This window comes from Diadema antillarum, unplaced genomic scaffold (genome assembly GCF_040938485.1).
Source record: "Diadema antillarum isolate AM-2024a unplaced genomic scaffold, OU_Dant_1.0 scf00000167, whole genome shotgun sequence".
Lineage (NCBI taxonomy): Eukaryota > Metazoa > Echinodermata > Echinoidea > Diadematoida > Diadematidae > Diadema > Diadema antillarum.
In genome coordinates this window covers 1,292,444-1,317,881 of record NW_027271056.1, presented here as the reverse complement: position 1 = coordinate 1,317,881, position 25,438 = coordinate 1,292,444, and the positions used below count along the sequence as shown (strand labels likewise).

Below are 25,438 nucleotides of genomic sequence, written 5' to 3'. Positions count from 1 at the left end.
CCCCCAAGAAATTTAGTGTCAGACTGATTGGCTGCTTCAATGGGCATATCAATGTGTCTGTGACTTAATACGCTACAAATCAAAGATACGCTGGACATACCATTAGTCCATCAATATGAAATCAAAGAAATGAAATCGAAGGGATCTTCAGTGTTTTGGCCCACAGAAGCTCAACTTATTGCTTCTGGTTTGCTTCTTATTTTCTTATTTTCTTATTTTACTGGTCAATTCCTCAAAAAGATACTGTAAAAGTGGAAATTTTCGCGCATTTCGCGCATCCAGAAACTAGCCCGAAAATTATAGCACGCAAATATTTTTGCTAGCCATATGTTCCTGTGTGGGATGTCTTGATTCCGTGTAATTAAAAACACTCGAAGCTGTTCTTACCCGGCCAAGCACGAAAAATTAGTCGCGCAAAAATATCCACTTTTACAGTACTGGTCCGACAGTGATTTTTAGGGACCATTGGGCCAGTGCCAGGGTGCAGCATTGCTATAAGTTAGAACTACTGTAAAAGTGGATATTTTCGAGCGACTAATTTTTTTTTTTGCGCTCGGCCAGGTAAGAAGAGTTTTGCGTGTTGTTAATTCTGCGGAATCGAGACTTCAACTACTGGAACATATGGAAAGTAAAAATATTCATGTGCTTTTATTTTTGCGATAGTTTCTGGTTGCGCGGAAAGTGTAAAAAATTTCAACACTGCAAAAATTTCCACTTTTACAGCACATCTTAAGGAATACACGGTACATAACTGCCATTGTCAGCAACTCTGCATGACCTGCTCCTTGAGGATGATTCCAATTGAGTATTAAAAAATCTGATAATGCAGCCTTTGAAAAATGATGAAGATTTTGATCTTATCTGTCCCAACTTGTTACTCAAGAGAGATATCCACTTACATTGTAGGCAAGCAATGCCTTTGTACGAATCTACTTACATCCTTTTGTCCTAACGTAAAAATACAACAAAAAATACCACAAAAGTATAATACAACAGTACTTTCATTGGGTCTGAATTTCAACATGCTTGAAATTTACAGCTTCGGTTCCAGGAACTTGTAAAAGACTGTAATAAATGTGCAATGCTGACCAGTGACAGTAGCTCTTTATGGTACCTTTGCACAATAACATATCATCTTCTGTCATTTACCCCCAGAGCATAAACTCCAAACCGTGTTCACAGTAGCTGCTTTCCTTCTGCACAACAGAGCAGCCATGGGAAATGAATGCCTTAGAAATACTATGATAGATATTATGGGCCCTTCAGCTCTTCCTGTCTACGAATTTTTATCATTGTCTGTTACTAGTGTCAATTTGACCCCATTTGTACCTAAAAACAAACATGTAAACAAAAACTCTACCTTTCCTATCAAGCACAAATCATACCTACTCTCCAGCAATCAGCATTCTCCTAGTTTCCCCATGGCGGTGTATCAAGGTATGGCCATCATGGGAAGCAAATCAAACTCTCTGATATCGCAACACCGCATAAGATTAAATCCATATCACACGTAACATAACAAGCGTAAGGGAACTTTTTGAATGTTATTATACTGTTACTATTGTTGACAATATTATGATTATGATCATGATTACTTTTATGCTTAGGTTTGATTATGGTTATGATTATGGATCACTGTCAACGCATAAACTGACAAATTCCCAATCTGCTCACTCACTTGCACAATTATATTTATATAAAAAAAGGGGGAAAAACTGTTCTCTCAAGGAATAGAGAGTTTGCAATCAAAGTAAATCATAACGAGTAGTAGTGGGTGTTTAAGTACTCGGCAAATATGAAGACGCGTATTATAAGGAATCGACCAAGAATTTCTGCATGCGAGTGCCTGTAGAAAATTCATCATGAGCATCATTCTGTCGCCATGCTCGTAATATTTGCAGATACGATAGAAGAGAAGCAGAAAAGACTGTGAGGGAGAGACACACAAACATCATAAATAGACACGTCATGATGCAAACACAAAATCACATTATTAACCATTTTTTTTTTTTTTTTTTTTGGCAGTGTGGATAACGTTCAGGTGACATGCCCGCTCTGTCCATATCAACCAGTAAAATATTCTACAGATGTTACGTTGCAGTTGTGCACTGTGCTCAATCACACACTTATCGACACACATAACCAATTGTGGTTAATAAACGCATCATTCCTTGATCAAAAAAACAGTTAGTGATCTAGAATGATGATTCCTGTTTTTATTTTAATCAAAGTGCACCATGCATCCTATGCAGTGATGCTCGTCACTAGCGTCATACATGTGGGATAACTGACACACATCAAACCCATCCACATAATCGAATAACTAGTAGAGAAATCAGCAAAATTATCATGATTTGTGTTAATATTTGAAGATGATGCACGCAATTGACTACTCACTATCAACTAGCTATCACTAAAAGGGAAATTCTGGACCAATTAAAAGTTGGTCTGAAAACAGAGAGTAATATTTTATTAGCACAATAGTAAAAATTTGATCAAAATTGAATAAAAAAGTATGGAAATTATGAAATCTTGAAGCTTCACAATTAGCCAAACTTCACAATTTCATAACTCCCTTAATTTTCATTTAATTTTGATCAAATTTTCACCATAGTGCTTACATAACTTTACTCTTTGTTATCACACTAACCATTAACTGGTACAGAATCTCCTTCAAAAGACTAAATGATATATACATACGACCCTAAATGACCCATTCTGATAAAACTGGGAGAAAAACTGAAAAATCTTTTTTAAAGAGGATCTTTTTTTGACTGATAGAGTAATCTTCCTAAATCTACAACCATCATAAGGGATAAAACACATCCAAACCTCTGCGCAGTGCATTGCAATGAATGACTGTATACTGGTAGTCACTAAATCAATATTGATCTGAACATGGTTTGAATGCCTGATGTTCACTGCCTGATGTCACACTGCCACATTATTTTGGCATCAAATCTCATAAAATTTTGGAAGGAAAAACAAACTATTGGTGCATTTATTGATTTTTCTTTTTCCCTTTCCAAAAACGGTATATCATAGAGGTGGGCACAGTTTTGAAAAATTACCAAGAGGAGAGATTTTCCAGATGTCTCATCGCCGTATCTAATATCACAGTGTCCTGTATTCAAGTCAATGTTTGTTACAAAAATTAAATCTAGAGCAAATTCAAACTTTCCTGAGCCTAGCACAATTTTCTTCTTCTTAGGAACAAGTTTTGTCAATGTGTAAATGACTAATTACAGGCAAGTTTTGTTACTGTCTTTTTTTCCTATGGTAGCCGAAGTCTTTACATTTTGAACTTTCTATATTTTTAATTTTCATTACCTGTCCCATTCCACCTTCTAACACTATTCTCATGGTCTTGCACCAATCCTGAACAGTATCATATTCTGCAGAATACTTGCACAGCGAAACAAATGCTCTAAGAAAAAAATTTGAACAAGGCATGGGCTGGGAACACTGATTACTGTCATAGCTCCAGGGATGAGAGCCAGTTTGTTGATTATGCACAGACAGATTACAGAGTGCTGTGAAAATACATGAGGTAGAGTGCACACCGTAAATAAATTGGCAAAAAAGACTAGTGAATAATGTGGTATGGGTAAATGCCAATATGTACACACGATAAATGATAGACCATTAATAATTCGGTACAACACATCATTCCTATTAATCCCTCTTGGTCCATGAATTACATGTGTCCTCACACTCCCTGTGTTTAAATGGTAGTCACACTCCCTTGAAAATATACCTGAGATGGTATCTACTGTGAGAAACCTCAAATCAAAGCTGTGTTGACCATACACAACACATCAAAGGCACACTTACCAAACGTTACTGTCATGCATAGACGGGGGAGGGGAGAATTGTGGAGGTTTGTGAAAGATGCAAGAATGGATGATAATGTGGATTTCACGGCATGTCTAGTACTGCAAGTTCATCTACACGCTAGAGAGATTTCATGGCACAGTGCAGAGATATCTACAGCATTTCATGCCACAACATCGTATCGCTGTTCACAGAGATTATTCAGTCTCCACAGGAAACAAATACAATTGCACATTTGATATATAAAGCCATGAATCAACTCTGTTGACAATATCACAATCATCTGACAAAACTACAATTCACTGTACATATCAATCATAAAACTTCTGACCTATGAAAAAAGGGTGGTTGAAATCTAGGTTGCTGACCAACACCATGATAGTACTTCCAAATATACCGTTGTCGAAAGCAATTTTCTGTATATCTATGGACAATATTATTTCCCGGCATGCAAACTTTCATTAATTATAACAAAAAAAGAAAGAAATTAGTGGATAAGAATGAGTAAAGTTATTTTGTTTCCTGAAACCACACGTTGCATTCTCGAGCAATTTGGAATTATGGAGTTGATGTTAAAAAAAAAAAAAATCAACCAACAAGAAAGCCAAATAACCTAACCCCATGAATGAGCGCTCCATTCCACTTGAATAAAAGTCTTCTTCTTCCTCACTGTTCATAAAGACATCAAAGTTAGCTCATCAACATGAAACTAAACAACACAATCTCTACAGGCACCACAACAGAGAATTCCATACAATAATCACTAAATATCCTACCCTAGCACTTCCCCTGACCAGCCAATAATTAAAACAACAACAACAACAACAGAATGACAGAAAGCACAAGAAATACAGCTCAATTGCGGTGTCAACTTCAGAGGGCATAATGGCTCTGGTATTCATCGAAGCTGTGATGTACAAGAAGAAAACATTCCTACTGCTGTCAGTTTGAAAAGCACGAGACAGCCATGTTAAAAATAGCCAATACAATTTTTTTTTTTTGCATGCCTGAATGAAGCTGCACATCTCTACTACTGTTTGGCACTACAAAAAACAACAACATACAAATAATCTGAATTATATCAAGAAAGAGATATGTGTGCTACTCTAGAAATACATCAATTATCTGACGCAACATGACGGCACAAAACGTCTCCTATATACAATACGTAATACTTTCTAGAACCCAAGTGATAATCAATCAAGAATTGCAGATAATTTGAAAGCCAAGTGCCATCAAAACAATCAGTTACTAATGCAACTAACGGTCCATTGTACACTAACATTTCAATATTATCATTTTCATGAGAAGAGCTTACATCTTATTCTTTGCAAGATATCTCAAAGCAATTTCTACAAATTAGTTGCCTTTTTACCCTAATGGGTACCTACAAAATAATCATATGATTTCAGTGCATGTATCACAAACATGTATGGAAATATCTGTGATCTAGGCGGCACGTTTAGCTGCTTCATGCATCGAAGTTCATCTTAGAAAGATATAAAAACCGATCAAAATTACAAAAAAATGCAAAAAAACAAAAAAAATCTGCTAAAAATGTTTAAACTGGATTAGCTAACAGTTCAATTTGTTTTGTTTGGATTATACAACTCTATGAAACAGAGCCCATCGTAACACGGAGAGTCTGCATCAAGTGGGACTATTAAAACACACTGGCATTACAAATCATCACCTGACTACAAGATACACTCTAGGGTTGATTAAATGCTCCAATCCAGTGATTTCCAAGAACGAGTACCACACATTTAGAATCTCTCCCTTGTCAGATAAATGACTAGTTTCTGAGATTTTCATCTTGTTTTTAATACAGTGAAGTGATGCCTTCCAGAAAAGTGTGCTTTGGAGGTGCTTACCCAATGGATTGGTCCAGGCAGCATATGTGAAAGAGGATGGACACCTCCATGGGGGTGATCTGGGGGTACTGTTGAGCAGCGTGGAGAAACTCCTCTGAAATAACAATCACACCATACAGATTAGGAGGAAGGTTTACCGCACAATTGGCAGAATCATTTCTTTCATAAATTACCAATGACATACCAGCATTTCAAGACACATTTAAAGGAAACAATCCAAACAGCAACACACAAGAGTCTTTATGTTATTTGAGGGGAAAAAAAAATCTTGACAGAAACTGTCTAAAAAGGAATAGATACATGTATCATTCAATCAACACAATTATATCTTGGACTTTGGTGGGCTAACCAAGTTGACAAAACTTTGCTACTGTAAAAGTGGAAATTTTCGCGGTGTTGAAATTTTCGCACATTTCGCGCAACCAGAAACTAGCGCGAAAATAAAAGCACGCGAGTATTTTTACTTGCCATATGCTCCTGTGCGTGATGTCTTGATTCCGTGGATTTAAAAACATGCGAAAACCCTTCATACCTGGCCAGGCGCGAAAAATTAGTCGCGCGAAAATATCCACTTTTACAGTATATCCTTTTCCATGCCAGGTTATCCAAAACTAGTATCGGCAATGTGTATCTGGTATAAAACAAGATGACAGAAATTTGTTTAAATTGTTAGCTTTTTTCTTTTTTTTTGAGTGAAATAGCACCACAGCTATGCTACTACTGGTATGTTTCATGTTCATTTTAAGTGCAATGTCTTTATTTGGTTTTTCTCACTCAACATTCCACCTACACAAAATGACAAATAAATGAAGAGCAAAAATGCATCCAAGAGACAATGGATGTACGAGCCAGTACAAACCTTTTGTGACTGGTTTCGTGTGGGTCCCGGATGTGAGCTGGTCGTAGATTTTCTGCATGAGCTCCATGTTCTTGAGCAGACTGACAAAGGCGTTGAAGTAGGGGAAGCTAACTAGATGCTTAGTCTCACCTCCAGCCACCTGTGGAACATCGGACACATACGAGAAGTGTCAACCCAGCTTTACTCTTCCTGACTCTCACGATTGTATCTTCCCACATGAAGGGCTTACAGTGAAACTCCACAGTGTGTGCGGGTTGACTCTTAACATCCATAGAGTGAAATTAAACAACTAGAACGGTGACACATCTCATGAAAATAAAATTACACAAAATAATAAATTGCAGGCCTCGAATTAACCGACGGCCACCGACGGCCATGGCCGTCGGTGCCCCTCTCGTTGGCTGCAATGCCTTTTGTTTTTTGATCAAAGTTACGGCCAAAAAAAAATGTGCCCTTTTTCTTGGGGCCGTGGTGCCCTTTTAGAATGAAAGTTATTATTTATGACGTATGATATGCCCTTTCTCAAAGTCTCTTTAATAAGCTTGAACAACTTTCCTGATCTCAAATATCATACCTTCAGTTCACTCGCGTCCCGATATATCTGATTCAAACTCAAAGTATCTTTCCGAGATACGAGACGACGTGTAACTATACGTACATGTACGCCCGACCGGCTTTTACCGTCCCGACTGCCTCCGCAGTGCAGCGGCCGCGAGTATGTACTAGCTAGCTAGGCAGCGCATATTCAGATAGAGTAGTAAAGAGTGAACTCCAAGTTAGTTCACCAAGAAAAAAGAAAAATCCCACGATGCCAAGGTGTGCCAGACTGGGGAATGGGGAGGGGTGGAGAGAGAGAGAGAGACCAATCAACAGAAGAAACCGCGCGTACTGGCGCATTCTTAGAGGTCATGAACTGTCTGTCACAGACTAATCATAGCAATCTACACGCGCGCGCAAATTCCTTTGCCTTGTGGTTTTGCCAGCCAGCTGTCGGAATGTGCTTTGAAGTTTCATGGCAGCCTGGCCTGGCTGGCCTGAAAGGGTGTCGAGTTTCAATCAATACCTACTGTTGTTTTATTCCTGTTTTAAAAAATGTCGTTTCACCTGATAGAAACGCGGAGATCGGGAGTGTGTTACAGCTGTAGGGAAGAGGTTTTTGTTGTGTGTTGCACTTTGTGTTTGTGTGTGTGTGTGTGTGTGTGTTTGTTTTTCTCGGTTTGTTTTTCTTCTTTCTTTTTTCATAAACACCAAACATGCCCTTTCCAATGTGGCCTTGGTGCCCCTCTGACTGACTTAAGTGCCCTGGCCTCTTGGAAAAAGTGCCCTTTTCTAAATGGCCTTGCCCCTCCAAAATCCTATTTCGAGGCCTGAAATTGGTAATGGATTTGCAAAATCTTACATGTCTTCAAACAACAGTGATATTGGTTATGTTCCATGTTAAATCATGCAAAATTAAATGAGGTAATGATGTCACCACACAAACCTCCCACTGACCTGCACACAAATCGTCATTGGGTTCTGGGACAATTACCCTCTGGACAATTACCCCAGACCCTTCCCCTGACCCTAACCCTAATCCCAATCCTGAACCTAATCCTAACTCTAACCCAAACTCTAACCCCAAAACTAACCCTAACTCTAATCTTTACTCTTAACTTATGACTAAACCAACCAGTATTTAGCTGGGAGGTTATAGACAAGTTCGTAATTCCACTTTGCGCATGAGCAGAAAAAGGTCATTTGTACCAACGACATTTTGGTTTGTAAATTCACTGAGATAAGCATCTGTGATGCAATAATTATTCATGTGATCCTTATCTAAATGGTGCATGCCAGCACATCCACCTGACAGCAAGAATGGTATTTTGCAATATAAATGGAAATAGGTTGTTATTGCATTCAATACAAAACAACGAAATGGATGCCTGCTCAATTGTCAACTGATGGAGTATTCTGATCACCTGATCTAAACACAAGTTCATTCTTTGTTTGAACATGAATTCCATAAATTGTTACATCGGGCAAGCTTAAATGTATTATGCCGCTGTGAAAATGAGTGAAGTGCCAAACCGACTGAGAAAAAAGAAAGGTCATTTGTACCAATGTGTACATGAGCTAATTATGAACTGGCTTATTGTCCTGATACACTTCACTGAATTTCCCTTCCTAACATGAATCAAAGAAGATGTAAGATCCTTCACATCAGAGGACTCTCGAGTAGTGGTGACATACAGTAGCAGTGAGGGTTGCAAATGCGGAATTATTCATATTGTAAATGTGCACATCAATTTGAAACGTGTGAGGCTGTGACATTAATGTCTTGTTGAATTTACATCTGCTCTATGAATGATATTGTTTTTGGAAATTATGTTTAACATTGAAGATTTGTTCACTTTCTCATATTTTGGCCAGCTCAAACAACACCTCTACTATTCTCTCTGACTTGAATTCTTTTTAAATCTATTCATCAACTTGAATGCAGAATGGATTTAAATTTCCCTTTGATAATACTATTCAGAGATTGGAGTAGAGGAGTGTACATTTAAATCCAAAACATCATCATCTTTATCAAAATCAAAAGAGACACAAAATGCAATAAAATGCAGCGTTGCCATAATATATGCACAGAAAGATAAAAACTGCAGAAGAATTATCCAAAAACTTACGGGTTAATTTCACTAACAAATATATGAGAAATATCTGGTTATCTCATTGGCCAACTGCTTTGAAGTCACCATGTAGCCATCTTACCATGCACATCACCCATACACTTGTGTACGGAGCTCACAACATCATGTGATCTTGGTGACAATCTCTCCTGGAAAATGCGTGCATGTCCGCATAAGTGTGCACGGTAATATGGCAGCACAGCCACTTCAATTGTTTGTGCAGTGAAAAAAGGCAAATGAGCTATCCAATATGTTACTATAGAGATCTGTGGGTAATTCCCCCAAAGGAGGCAATTTAATATGATACACCCACTCACAACCCTATTAATGGATTTAATAGCAGTATAATGCATCCTGCATTCTGTAATCCCCCTACCCCTACCTCACCAGCATCCCCCCCCCCCCCAAAAAAAAAAAACAAACCCTGATAAACTCACTAAGGTGTGACATCAGGACAACTCCACACAAATGCCATTAGGATAACAGGGTTTAGGGAAGTAAAGTAATCCTCATTCAATGAAAGTCAGTTGAGGGGACACCTGATTCGCTATCAAAATAATACAGTATTAGCAGGTTGAGTGCTGATCAGCAAACAAACAAAAAGACAGTACAGGTAACGGGTGACAGCACTTGCTCGAAAAGACACTCCAAGAGCCTTGCATTGAAACTCACTCATATTTCCGTTATAAAGACATGTCCCGTGGCAAACAAAAGACAGCACTCCATTTTCGGTCACGCTAAAATTTTCACGTGCTATGCTAGGCCCGCTTATGATCACATTTCTGCACAAGGTCATTTAACGTAAATGAATGAAACAAAGAAACAACTCCGAATTCCCATCCTGCTGCCTCCCACAAAGAGAGATGCAGAGCACTTTTGGTAGAGAGAGCTACCATCTTTCACCTCTATCTCATGGCAAACAAAGTCCAGTCACTACCATTATCTTACTGCTGCTGAAAAGGTAGTCTTCTCCACATTCACAGTGACTTTCATTAAATTAATACTATTTAAAGGCTAGAGCTGCGAAAGTTTCATTACAATGACACAAAGCCTTTGAAAGTTATTGAAGTACAATGTTTTCCGTGTAAAACTGATAACAGTTATATCATATGCACAATAGTGTGGATGTCATCACCTCACTACTTTTACATTGACTTCTTTATGAAACCCTTATTAAATAGATCTTTTGGATATATGACAGGAAGAAAAGAGAAATCATCCCTCCTTATTTATGGAAAGCTCCACGATGATTTGATGTTAGGAATGTTTTGATGTTAGAAATGTAATTACTTCATTTTTAATTACTTTACATACAGAATATGTGAAGATGGTGTGCAAGCCAATTTGAGAGTTCTGTGGCAATGATATTGCTACCCAACCTCATTTGCACATCTCATTGAGTCCAGTGCTGCTGTTCTGCAACAAACTATAAAACTACCATGATTGTTTATTTCTGTCTGATTTTAATGTCTTTCACATTCTGTTTGTTGGATTTTACTACAATGTACACTTGGAGCCAAGTCACCTTGAACATGGTGAGAAATTTCTCCTTAAAGGGGAAGGCTAGTAACTGATCAGTGGGAATCAATGCGAATGCTGGGGGATGATTGTTCCAATTCTTGTGGGATTCATTTAAGAGTACATTATATATCTATTGTTGAGTGAAAATTATTTGCTTCAGAACGGTCTCATATTCAAGTAATGTGCAGCTTAATGCCCCGTCACTGACCAGGCATGCTAACCTGGAAACATTAAACTGGGCATTACTTGGATATGAGACCATTCTGAAGCAAATAATTTTCTCACAACAATAGATATATAATGTACTCTTGAATGACTCCCATAAGGATTGGAACGATCATCTCCCAGCATTTCCACTGATTCCCACTGATCAGTTACTAGCCTTCCCCTTTAATTCACACATGGAAGACTACTGTAAAACCAGATATGTTGGTGTTCTTTTTAATTTTGTGAATTTCACGAGAGCCAAGATTCGCAAAATTAAAATGCAAAATGCATGCGAAAGTTCTTGTCTACCCTGTTTGCATTGAATGCAAGTGGCAATTCACAGAAAATGTAATGCCGCGAAAAAGGTTGTCGGTTCCAGTTTGTGAAAATTTCAAGCCACATAAACATCTTGCTTTACAATAGTCCCAAGTATACTCAGGCAAGTGTCTATGGGAAATGTGTGTTAGATAGCAAAATCAGCTTGTTCTCAACGGGTCAAAGATTGGACTCACAGTAACAAGGTTATCCTGAACGTAGTTGGTCAGCATGTGGCCGAGAATGGTGGTCATGATCTTGTTGAAGTCCAGCGCTGTGATCATTCCCACATGGTTCTTGTCCATATTGATAAAGGCTTGCCTTGCATGCTCTTCTTGAAGATTCTGGGGCAGGGACATTGAATACGTGCAATGCATACATAAGACACATTCCGTCAATAAGAATGCAGACATATGAAATTATTTTTGAATCGCATGACGAATTATGACACAGATTTTGTTTTGTTTTCATTTACAGGGAATTCAAAGCCATGGGGTTATGCTTTAAAAGCTGGCCTACTTATGTAGGTAGTTACCCTGCCACTGGGTTGAAACCTGTAGCTAGCGAACACCCACTTTACTCACGTTAATTATACAAAATGGCCAGCATAAATGAAAATTACAAGGCATTATTCCAGAGTTAAAGAAAGAAAACAGAGACACATTAATTACAAGTGATGAAATATTTGACAGATCAATTACTACTGCATGGAACAATACGGTATGTGAGGTTTTTTTTTTTCTTTAATTTCATAAGACATGCCTGCCATAGTGGCAGGCATTGCATCCTAATGAACTATCAGGTTGCATCCTAATGAACAATGATTGTTCATTAGGATGCAACCTGTTTGTACAACATCTCTTTTACATCATATAAATACTAAATTTGAAAGTAATACACACAGATACATGTAGTTCAGCATAACAAAAGGCACTCTTAGACTCACGTGCAGAAATTGCGTGAACTCCACAAAACTGAGCTCTTTTTTCTTCTCCTGACCAAAGTGAAGCTTAACAAATCTCGACTCAAAGTTGAAAGGGATTCGCTGGTACACCTCTGTGGAACCAAACACCTCCTTGAACTCATCTGTTCAGATAAACAAGAATAATAATAAAATCAAGCTAATTGTCAATTGCAGAGACTGATAGTTGCACACAAAGTGCTTTTATCTTTGTTTTGCTCGAAGTAAGTAAATAAACAGCATAATCAATTAATATTCACTTGATGAAATTCTTGTAGGAGTTGTTTTTATTGCAACTGAGTGACAAACATTGATTTACAATACATTGATGTAGGGCAATTTGTCAATCAGTTGCAACAGCACATTTTGCAGAAATGTGAATAAACTGAGAAAAAAGCAACATCTTGGTGTTTGCATATGAATAGAAGCCATACACATATTGGGTACCTCAAGCATTTTAATTCTTACCGCACTTTGTTAGCCAATTTGCAAACACACTGTAAGGGTCTCTTGCCTGCTGGCTCAGATTTCAATGAATAGAGATTACCTAATCCCCCTAATCCCTATTGTGTCACCATGGTCTTTTTATTGGACTTAAAGGCGCATAGTCCCGGTGGGTGCAGGGGCGCTGTTGATGATACTGCCGATCACCGTTAGCATTGATACAAAGATTGCCGAAGTTGAGCTGACATCAAGAGTAAAGCACGTAGGTGTTGCTAAAAGGTATCTTGGCCTTCATTGTCTTCTTTGTGCATCACGCAGTCTGTAGTAATGCCAGGGTGCGTGCATATGTGCTTCTTAGTAAGACATCACAAAAAAAGTTTGCTAAAGCTGTCATCCCCCTCAGCCGAATCATGAGCCAAACTGTAATCGGACCACTGACTACAGTGGATCGGACTGCTTCGGACTCGAGGAAATGGGTCAAAGCGTAAGCGCTAAATAGGAGTCAATAGCGTAGGTCTCTATAGGAAACTTGCGTTGTGCGCCCGTGTACGCATTTGGACTAAACCACCAGGACCATGTGCCTTTAAGTACACTGCTACAACTGAGTGGGTTTGTTGATCTAGATACACAAATGTACAAGACAAGTTTAGAAGGATTACTGAATATTGATTGGAAATGCTTGGCACAGCTAAGCAAAGTACCTGGGAAAATAAAGGTTTAAAGTGAACTCTTCTTTATTTCTTCTTTCTTTCTCTACTATTCATCTTAAAGGGGAATACTAAAGAAATAGAATTATATATGAAGTGAAAGAGAGGGACACATAGAACAATTTGTCGTTTACATCGTTTAAAATGGCCTTTTTGAAGTGGAGTTAGAGGATTTTGAAAATTTACACTTGTCACCCCCTGAAATCTAGGTCACAGCGTAAATTTCGAGGCTTTGCCGATGACGTCATGGGATGAAAGGAATCGTGCAAGGTCTCGAGGGCCGCAGGCCCCCGCGCGCATAATGCATGCATTGTATCATACAAGTTGTTGTAGATAGTATTTGCATACAAAGTTTAAAAGTTTGTTTTTCGATAATGCACACCATGCAGTGATGATCAGGATGATTTCTTGGTGGAATTTAAATGTGGGAGCGATGATGAACTGAGTGATACAGTACACACTAGTGATGATAACGATGATGAAACTAGTGATGATGACCCTGGTGAAGTTGGAGAGATAGATGTTGCTGACGAGCCGCACGGCGGGGCGCAGGAGGGAGACGCTACGGGCGAGCTAGTGGGGAAGGCCCAAGGGCGGTCCGGTTGAAGAGGACGGACTTAGTGGAGATTGGCAGTACGAGCCCTTGCCACACGGCAGGCCAGGGGACAATGTTGGTGACGCAGGACCAATACCAGGTAGACTTCAAAATTTAGATGGGTAAGAGTTTTTTTTTTATATTCTGAACTGAAAATGAACCGAGCTTAGTGCTGACTTGATCTCGTACTTCAGAGCAGCAGTAGGCCTAACTATGAACACAGCCCAGTCGCTGTAAGAAGCGCAGCGTCTGGCGGGCTACGTATTATCAATCACATCACACTCGCTCCTATACAGCCCAGTCGCTGTACGTAGGTACGTCGCGACAGGTATTCGCACAGCGTACTTACAGCGTCTGGTCGGGCTAACTCACTCCGTACTCCCGTTCACAGCTCATCGGCATTCTATGTAGCAAGAGCTAGGTACTGCACGATCCATTCATTACTTCACCAAGTCCATCAAAGTTTTATCACTATCGATGAAAATCGCAGTGCTCTGTATCGTTTATTTTATCACCAGATAGGCCGGCCGGCCTAGTCAAGACTTCGACTTAGCCGATGCCCGCGCATTGATTGCGTGGTATCTAGCATTAGCGATCCACGTACGGCGAATGTTTCGCGAGTTTTATTATTATTATTATTATTATTTTCGCCAATTTCGCGAACCTGGTGCTTTTTGCGAATTTAAAAACACGAGAAAATATTAACTCTCTTTCTGTATATATTTCCTTCTTCCGTGGTGTACTCCACAACCACGAATTTAAGCACTCGCGAAATTATTGGCAAGTCCCGATTCGCGAAAAAATAGACTCGCTAAATACATGTACAATATGTATATGGCATACACAGCTGTAGTACTACCGAGGAACTGCCGATATAATACATTTGTACGTAACAAAGAAGTACGAAGCTCAGTCTTCTCCGCTCTTTGATACATGGAGGCTACTGCACTGCGACATACGCGGCCGGTGATGGGCGCATGCATGTGACTGATCGACTACGAAGCACCATCGTACAGGCACTAGGCCTGACAGCTTCTGTATTCGTGGCCTAAATAACACGTAACAGACTCTATTTAAACGAGGAAATGTGTGATTTCACAGGAGACGTGAAGTAGAAAACAATTTTATTTCATTTTTTATGACATTCTGATAAAAAAATGTCTTGGGATTTCGGGGTATGAGCCTCGACATCAAGCTCTCATCGAGAGCATACATAGTTAAGCTTAGGCTGTTGTGTGACATTTCCGGGTTTGCCTTTCATCCCATGACGTCATGGACACGCCCCCAAAATAACCACGGATCTTCCGATTGAGCTTGATTCAGGATACAAGTTTTCTAAGCAGCCGTTCTCCAAAACGCAATGTTCTAAATGGATGAATTAAAGGCCGCTGTGTTTAACATGCTCTATGCTTGAAATGGGGGAATAATCCAACAAAATATGCGTTTCCTTTAGTATTCTGCTTTACAGTTTTCTCAGAAGGGACTTTTTTTTTCTCGTAATACTTCAACTACCCATCACCATACAATTTCAGACTACACGTACATCATAATTTCCTCCCACAGATAAAGGTAATTACCTTCAGAAAAAAAAAAAAAAAATATATATATATGATGAATAAAATCCACCAGACCAAAATCCTCAGAATACACTAGGTAAGACGTTAGTCATGTGAGAAAAGATTTTCCCCATCAAATCAGATGACCTCCTAGTCTAAAATATGTGTGTGTGTGTCTGTTTGTAAAGATATCCTTAATAAGTTTACCATGGAAGAGTACTTTTGGCACATGACACATTTTTGGTTACGAGCAAACCAGACAGACTGCCACAGTCTCAAAAGCTTAACAGACACTTAGACCCCGTTTACAGTGCGAGGCTCGGCCGCGGCTCGGCCGTGGCCGAGTCCACCTTCATTTCAGTGTAAACGCGCAAAAGGCCAAATGCGAGGCCAAAATTGGCCTCGCATTTGGCCTCGCTCTGGAGGTGGTCTCGGCCGTGGCCGAGCAGCGGCCGAGCCCGGCCTTTTCTTGGTGTAAACGCAAACTGGGCCAAATGCGCGGCCAATTGCGCGGCCAATTTTCGTCTGGCTTCCAAACCTTCTACCTTTATCTTTCGATATTCAGGATATTAACCCCCTCAACGTCGAAAACTAGTATAGTTTAAGGTGGTTTTGTCCTGCAAAGGATTCTTTTCTTCGGCAAAGGCCTTTGCCCGAACGGCGACTTCGTCGCCACGGAATTCATGTGGCAAAGGGTCTGAAAACCAGACAAAACCAAATTGCATTTGTTTACAAGCAGAGCGCCACTACGACAAAATATTGAAAGGTTTGAATCAAAAGCGCGGCCGAGCCCAGCAGCGTAAACGGACAAAATTGCGGGGCTCGGCCGCGCAATTGAGGCCGGGCTCGGCCGCGGCCGAGCCGCGGCCGAGCCCGGCCCCGCACTGTAAACGGGGTCTAAGGCACATGAACTGGCGACTTCAGCAGTGATGCAGCTGCCAGTATTTCCAATATGTGCCAAGCCTGTCATAACTGATTTTTTTTTTTCACGAATCTAGAATAAATTTGTCTTCTGCATGGCATAAACACACAACTAGGTAATGACATGCACAACGAACTAAATATTTAGTACCTAAGGAATTGTAGCTGTTAACATGCCGGCTTTTTAGTCCACACCTGATATACAATATAATATAAAACAAACAAACAAATTCTACTATCTACACTGTATATTCCTTTTGCGTATCATGCATTTGCAGGGCTTCTATACATGTACAATATGTAAATGCACAAATAAGTACTTTTGAGAGATTTAGCTCACATGACCAGGCAGGGAAAAGTTGTGTGACAAAAGAGTGAAACCCATGACTGCATGTACATGTAATGGGAGTTTGAGCAATTATCGTCAGGGTGACTATGTACAATGCAGTATGGTAAAATGGAATATTCAAGTATGAAAAGGGCATAAAAATGTGCACAGGAACCTGATCCATGAACTTTTACCTTATCACTTGGCAACATCTATTCATTTCTATTTTTTTTTTTTTTTTGACATTGTAATTAGCTTTGTTGACAAAGTATGCTGAATATGTTCAAGGTTAAGCCTGCTGTGTACAGTTCACTGGATTGATTCCAAATCAATAACCATGAAGTGAACTCATGTAAATATGCAATGAATTCTATCTACATGAATGTCTAGAGCCAATCACCTGTTATGTCCTACAGGCATCCTAAACATAATGTAGATATCCAACCCTGGTGGTATGCATGACAGATACATCTGCACCCTATCTACACAGAGTCTCTACTCTTTATGAGTAAATACAAAAACATATTTTTTTTTATCTTCCAATGCTAAACATGTCTATCTAATCTACAGATTTAACAATGCCTCACCATCACATTCTTGCAATATATAGCATTTACAGAAAAAGAAAGCAACCTTGTTGACAACTATCACATGGCTAAATCCTCTTTTAAAAAATCTCATTTATGAATACACTCTGGATTGCCCTGTACAGAGGCAGGTATGCATGTATGTTTGTGTGTGCACACTCACTGCGTATAAATAATCATACCTATATCATACATGAGACGTACATGTACATACCCTACATACCCAGACATTATGAAAGTTTAAACCAATTACTGATCCGCTGCACTGTGGGTCAAAGTTAATCGAAGCTGAGAAAAGTCTGTTGTTAATTTACTCTATTCTATTTTTATCAATCAGCCAAATATTTGCTTGATTGACTTGCAGCTTGTGCAATCACAGACCAACAATTATCTGTATCCTATCGATATGGTATATCTCTTTTGAATGAATTGCTATGTTTGAGAGTGATTGCTTTGACTAGCACCAGATCACCAAAAATATTAATACTTCAAGTGCGAGCTGTGCAAAGGAGCAGCACGAAGCAATCTAATCTAGGGGAAAATTTGAGCACTGCAAAAAATCAGCATCTTGTCATTGGTCAAATTGGCAACTCTGACTCTCACTGCATATTATATGTTGGGGAAAGATTAAACTGAACCAGCTAAATTAACTTAATCTGCTCCAATTCTAAAAAAACAAAATAAAAAACAAACAAAAACAATCTGCCCACTTGAATTAAAAACACAAACTTCCATCTGCCAAGATGTGTTATCAACCTAAGAATTGGATATAAATTCATCATTTTTCGAGGCTTTTGAAAATTCTGTGATTGAAGCAAGCATTTATACACATGAACAACAAAAGGTTCAAATGAAAGGAAATGTCCTACCTAATGAAATACAAGATGTACTAAGTAATTACAAATAGCAAAGCTGTGGTTTCTGGGAATTCGTGGGGATAATGCGAAGGATGTAGTCATAAAGACTTACTGAATGAGACGAAGCCCGAACCATTGGTGTCAAAGAGTTGAAAGGCCACCATATGAAGGGCATCAGGTGAACACAACATGGCCTCAAAAGCTTGGAACTCGATGAATGATATGAAGCTGGGAAAAGAAAAAAGATGACACACACACACACACACACAAAAATACATTGTGTGAATGCTTTGATGCAAATCATTAACTTCATCATCTGAATGCTTTGATGCAAATCTTTTGAACTAAATCATGCTCTCATCACAAGAGAAAGAGTCCAAAATTAGAGCTGGAAAAAAAATATGATAAAAGACTCTGCCAATTAACTTAATTTTGAAGGATATTTGCTGGAAATGACAGGATGAGTTTGACTCATGATTGTAATTTCATAAAATCTTCATATTTTTATAATGCTTTTGAATTATTTGAATTCTGTCACATCTTTCTTAAGATATGATGATAGAACTTAAACAGACATTTTATTTCATTTTGTTTTCAATCAGTTCTTCCTCGCTGTGATTCATAATCTTAAATATCACAGCAATGAAAATGGGTGTGAAGCCATCTTAGATCTAAGAAATTGTTAGTCAGAATTTGAAATTCCATACCAAAATGCACTGACTAAAATAGATCATCAGCTTTTTTAATGTCATGTTTCCTACCAGCTTAAATGATGAGCCCACACTACAACATACATGATATTGCACATATTTTCAAGATCTTATAAACTTTATCAATATTTTTTCTTGTCTTTTTTATTTTCAATTGTTGCTCAAATTACTGCAGCACAAATTTATAGTTGTACTATCCTACAGTGCTGTCATTTGGCATTCATGAGGATAATTGAGGTCCATTTTGTATAATACCAGCTGCACTTTGATACTGTGGTGTCTTTTTTTTTTTTTTTTTTTGCACAGACAGCAATGCACAAAAAAAAAGTTGATGCTACAATACTTGTAGCTTTCAAGGAGAAGGGCCACTGCTTTTCACTTGTACACTTTAAACAGAAACTTCCACTTGTTCTTGAAGGGAATCATCTGAACAGATTCAGTGGGCACAGTAACATTTTGCAACATTCACAACACTGTTGCGGCCACTGCAAGAACATACCCATCCTTGGTCTGGTCTGCCACGCCCGCCAACAACTTGAGGGTGTCCGGATTGTAGTTCCTCTCTGGCTGCATGTTGAGGTAACCCCTGATGAAGTCCTCCGGCGTCATAAAGCGCTCCCCGCTCTGCTCAATGCTGGCATGCTGATGTGAATGGAGAGTGGACAATATTGTTGAACAAACAGAAATACATGTTTGTCCCATTGGTACTGACTGAAAGCTGGTATCAGCTTGAAACAATATTTAGTGATATGACCTCACAAACTACTCAGTCTCCATAATGGATATTCACATCAGCTTTTACAAATGTGTACTGTATCACTTGATCTGGATGCTTGATTCAGCTTAGGAGTATTGAACAAACAAAGATGCATAATGACAGCACCATTTACATGTAGTTGTCACAGGACAACAAGTTGCTATTCACTTCTTTCAATCACAAGTGTGCTTGTACATTGTACATGACCATTTTACTTGCTGTAAGATAAACTGTTGGTCTCTTATCCGTGTTGCACTTTCATTCTGTACACTATTGATTCCATTTTGTATACTTTTGCGAATACATTGTTCAAATAATGCCACACTAAGATGGTTCTGTGTGTATGCTGTGTGTGATATAAAATGTTGGAACAGCATAAGATTTAAAAAAAAAGTGAGAATCTGCAATGGAAAGAATTTGAATGAATTATCAAAAAAAGCAAAATTTTTGAAGTTGTCTTTATGCAATGATGTCCTCATACAATTGATGTCTGTGACATGAATAAGTTACATTGTATCTTCATATACAAATCTGTAACAAAGTCATCTTCATACAAACGTATGTCAAGTCTGACTAATAGAAATGGCAGAGAGCTGATGCCCCAATATGTAGTCCAACATGCTTGTGCTTACTCATTATTGCATCATTACATCTGATAAAGTTTACCTCTGTTCATTCTACAACAATCTAGTGTAAATATAAAAAAGTTATAACATCATGTTAAATAATGTCAAATACAGTCTTGAATGAAATATCCTTGCCATGACCCCCCCCCAAAAAAAAAAAGAGAGAGAGAGAGAGAGAAAAAAAAAGAAACAAGGATTTCCACCAGATTTAACAAGTGCAGCGTGGTTGGGCACTGGTATTAACAACAAAGATATCTTTGTATATGTGCAGTAAGCATGAGGGACAGGAAACACATAATTTCTATATTGAACAATAATCTATTATTAGCAACTAGCAATTTTCCTAGTTTCCCAGAACATGCACACAAATCATCCATACAAAAAAAAAAAATGACAAATTTCAACAATGTGTCATCCTCAAATATGTCACATACAAGTGTATCCAATCATTCTTATTTGCAATTCCAACAATGTATTTCACAGATGACATGCCATTGACAACTGGCTGTGTGTCTTTTTTATAAAAATTGTAAGAGCCCTAACCACCGGATCTTTCTTTTATACTATGTAGTATACACAGCATAGGACAAAAATCACTGTAAAACTTTTATTTAATAATCAAATGGAAAGATGGATTTAGCAAACAAACAAACAAACAAGGAAAAACCAAGTTCCACTAAATTAAAAAAAAAAAAATGATTATATTCTATTGAATACAAAGAAGCACAAAGCATGACACACTGAACCTCACAAGTCAAATCAATGGTGTATTTTTTTCTTCTCCTTAATAGCAAATTCCAGGAAGTCTCCCCCTCACACACAGTAAAGTCTTTTTTTTTCCATCTTATTGCAGTAAAAGAGATAACACTACTGCTCTGTGCTCAATCTTGCAAGTGAGCTGACACCCTAATGCAAATTTGAACAAAGTATCGGTAAAGCCCAACAAGAAACCAGTGGTTCTTACACTTAGCTGGTCTGTGCAATTTGCCTTCATGGCACTCTATGGCAATTTATTCTACAGATCTTGAAATTCAGGGATAGCCTTACGTGACTTCTGTAACAATAATCTCTTAATTTGGGGTACCTGTATTTGGGTTTGCCATAGCCCCTAACCCACTGTGCATTTAGAGATTAAAAAATTATAATTGCAACAAATGTGATACAATTTTATTTGCAACCCATTGCCACATCATAAGAAGTCTGTTAAAAGGTCCTATGCTCAACAAAATGTGGGTGTAACACTTTTGATGAAGAGCTTTCTGGATGTAGTCGCTTGTGACTGATTTAATTCAGCTGAAAAGTTTTGAGCAGAAAGAAGATATACAAACCTTGTTAAAGACATGGCGAAGGTGCACGGGATCCGCTCTCTTTACAAGATGCATTGCCTTTGGGAACAAAAAGATATATCAGTACATTCACAGTTAGGACTACATGATTCAATTTGAGAAAACCAATGTCAATCATGTACAATGTACATTGTACAATTTGACACTACTGACAGACAGATACAGACACCGAACGAAACACTGTTACACAGAATTGTAGAAGTTCAGGTATGTTTGTACACGTAGGGTTGTTAAGAAAGATATCACAGAATTGTAAACTTGAAAATTTGCCACCTTAATCATGATTTGTGAAACATACAATTGTATTACAATGAAAGTATGCATTCGGTAAAGTATGACTGTAAGATGCTGTGATGATTTCGTGTCCCATGTCTGCCATTTGTTACTATTGTTTGACATGCACATATCAAGCTTATAATTTGTGGAAAACCAAAAGACAAACAGCTGAATTATTGGGGGAAAGAAATTAATAGTAATCTTTGACAGTTTGGTGTACAAATCATTGGTAAAATTATGAGGCACTGACATTACTGGCCTGCATGATGTCATAAACACTAACCTGTGATGTCAGTACATTACATACACTGGCCATAAAACTTCAATTTTAGCATAAACTCTGCAATATTTTTGGCAAAGCTATTACTCATAAAGCATTATAAAATATCATTTTGTATCTAAGGTAATGTACACTGGAAATAGAAGATAACTCAACACCTCTGAAAAGTACCCTTTTACTGTGGACATACAGTAACAAAAAGTAAATCATCTTAATATTCATGGCTAAGGAATACCCCAGTCTACTGCAAAAGTAGATCATACACTTGTATTTTTGCGCTCCGCGGAGTAAGATAGATCTAGGATGTTTTTAATTCCGCAGAATCAGGACATTAACTACTGGAATATATGGCATGCAAAATATTTGCATGCTTTTATTTTCTTGCTAGCTCTTCGCTGCACAAATTGCGGTTAAATTTTCACTTTTACAGTACTTATTCCTAGAAATCCCAACTTTGACTCTGTGGTTTGCTTTCTAATCTTCAGAGTGCCTTGACGATTTCCAAATTGCCAGGATTTTGTTTGACGGTTTATTCAAATGCTTACATGCTTCCATAAAATGTAAATTTATGTTTACAATATGGTTTTACAATACTTAAGTGGGACCAAAGACCATGATCATGGGTCAGTAACTGGACAAAGCATGCAAATTTTAACCCTCATCCCACACCCAGCACATTGTAAAACCCCGTAATTTTGCTATTGTAGATATCACAACAATGTGCATATATCCATCTATTATACCTTTTGCAAAACTTGCAAAAACCCATCTCTTTTATATTATGTAAAATGAACCAACATGAGCTTGACTACCTCTCCTGTATGAAATTGACAGACATGTATTGTTTAGTCCACCTGTTCGTTTGGGGTTTTTAATTTCCACTTTGGGGAGGGGCATAGGTTTTGAGTCAGGTCTAAACATTGCTTTTAAAACATGATAAAGTTAATACAGACTATAAACACATATAAATGATTACAGAAAACAGACGCTACCTGTACATATAAAACAAATCTTTCTCAAATCTGTCTACCATTATTTTCCAGTGGGTAGTCATTTCCCTCTTTATCCCTTTAATTTTTGATGTCTCTGATTCATTTTGCTCAGTACTGTAAAAGCAGCAATTTTTGCACCAGTGATTTTTCACCTTCTGATGGGGAAGATGAATTACATGTATGTATGTGTTTAATTCTGTGAAATCAAAATATAATAGAATACAGTCACATACAATGTAGTGCACAGGAAAAAACAACAACAAAAATGCATTTTTCATACTAATTTTTACTCATGAATACAGTACTGTAAACATTTGTGACACTCTGAACCACAGTTTTCTAAAGTGTGTACAAACTCATACAATAATGTATATCAGCACTTTAGAATTCCGTGGGAGACTTTAGGATGATGATATCACAGACTATTGTGATAAGCATACAAATTTCAATGTGAACTATTTCAGGTAAAATTTGTGTACATGCCAATTTTTATACTGAACATATGCACAAAGCAATTTTAAGATTTCCTTGATGAATCAATCTGTCATTCTTGAGTTCAACCTCTCTAGAATATTCATATAAAGTTGGAAAACATACAGTGAACTTCAACAAAGCAAATGGCTGAATTCACAGAGTACACAATGAAAATATACGGTCATGAAACACACATTTTTTCTTCAACAAATGATGCCAGCAAGTTGGTGGAAGTGTACCATGAATTTAATACTGAAATAGCCTAGTATCTTACTTTTTGTGTACATTTAGGTGTTGTTGATAATGGGGATAAAACCATTCAAGCGTAGGGTATTCATGAACTCATTCAACCCTACAATATGTAGTGTTTACTGATAATCAGCTTTGCTGATTCAGGTACATACATGTATGCACCATTTAAACAATTTTCCAGTGGTCATGGTAGTAGGCATTAATAACAAATCTCTCTTTATTTGCCATTTTTTGTGAAAAGTTTTTTAGTGAGGCAAGAAAAAAGCTCTTGTCAGGCATTTGTGCATGAGAAAAGACCCCTCAGGCGTGACCGCAATGTCTAACACAGGTGAGAATCGGTCAGTGTGTTTCACTTCACGCTTCTGCCAATTCATAGAATTATGGGACAATTGATTCAAATTTCCCCATGAGGCATTATTCTCGCTTTTCAAGTAGAATTGGAGACCGTAAGGTAGATGGAAGATCTACTCTGGATCTGGATCTGGATGTAGTACAGTGCAGGACCTTTCAGTATAAGGCACCGGATGAGAGAGGGCGCAGGTACTTAAAGATAATATAAAGTTTTGGTAGCTCAAAAGTTTCCCCGAGTTTCCTTGTCTTGGTTTGTGTTTCAGGTTTAAAGGGACTGTACAGTACTGGTTGAGGTAGGGATTCATGTTTTGAACATTCCTAAGTGAGGTCATGAAAAGCCTCTTATGATATATAAAAGAGCATGTAATTTTAAGAAGGATTCAACGTTTATTTGATGAAAATTGGTTTTCAAATGGCTGAGATATCCAAAAAAGTGCTAATAATAAAAGGCGACATGCCACAACTTTATTAGGATCTCTTTGTTTCACCTTGTTTTGGATATCTCAGCCATTTCAAAACCGATTTTCATCGAATAAACTTTTGATACCCCTTAGAACTGCATGCTCTTTGACATCTTATAGAGTGGTTTCTGAATATCTCGCAAAACGTTGAAAGCTTAATCTTCACCTCGACCAGAACTGTACACACCCTTTAAAGTACCTTTCATATAACTAACACTGTGAGACTTACTGTACTCGCCCCAAAGTGCTCTCATGTCTTAGTAATCATGCAATAATGGTTTTGTACCAGAGCAGAGTGGGCTCTGAAAAATTTGAACAAGCCATTAGTTTGACTCGATGCGGTACCGCGAGAATCAATATACACGTATTGTACGAAACCATTATTGCATGATTACTATGACATGAGAGCACTTTGGGGCGAGTAAGTCTCACAGTGTTAGTTATATGAAAGGTACTTTAACCTGAAACACAAACTAAGACAAGGAAACTCAGGGAAACTTTTGAGGTACCGTACCAAAACTTTATATTATCTTTAAGTCATATCGAAGATGACTCTTCTCAATCTTTGCTTTGAATACTTCAGGTGATATACTGTTAACGACTTCGGTAGGGAGCTGGTTCCAAGCCAGAGTTGTTTTCACAAAAAAAAAAAAGAAGAAGAATTTTTCAGTTGCTCTG

At 38.1% G+C, this 25,438-nt stretch overlaps 1 protein-coding gene across 1 annotated transcript in view; it reads right to left on the bottom strand.

The window, feature by feature from the left end:
* LOC139722529 (electrogenic aspartate/glutamate antiporter SLC25A12, mitochondrial-like) overlaps positions 1–25,438 on the bottom strand; it is a 42,647-nt gene that overhangs the window by 10,049 nt on the left and 7,160 nt on the right. The window contains exons 2-8 of the mRNA XM_071633816.1: positions 21,657–21,713; positions 19,445–19,587; positions 18,348–18,463; positions 12,226–12,365; positions 11,477–11,623; positions 6,568–6,706; positions 5,709–5,802 (exon numbers count right to left, since the gene is read on the bottom strand). Of these exons, the coding sequence (XP_071489917.1) occupies positions 5,709–5,802; positions 6,568–6,706; positions 11,477–11,623; positions 12,226–12,365; positions 18,348–18,463; positions 19,445–19,587; positions 21,657–21,710 (833 nt within the window). The 5' untranslated portion in view covers positions 21,711–21,713. The remainder of the gene's footprint in view (positions 1–5,708; positions 5,803–6,567; positions 6,707–11,476; positions 11,624–12,225; positions 12,366–18,347; positions 18,464–19,444; positions 19,588–21,656; positions 21,714–25,438) is intronic.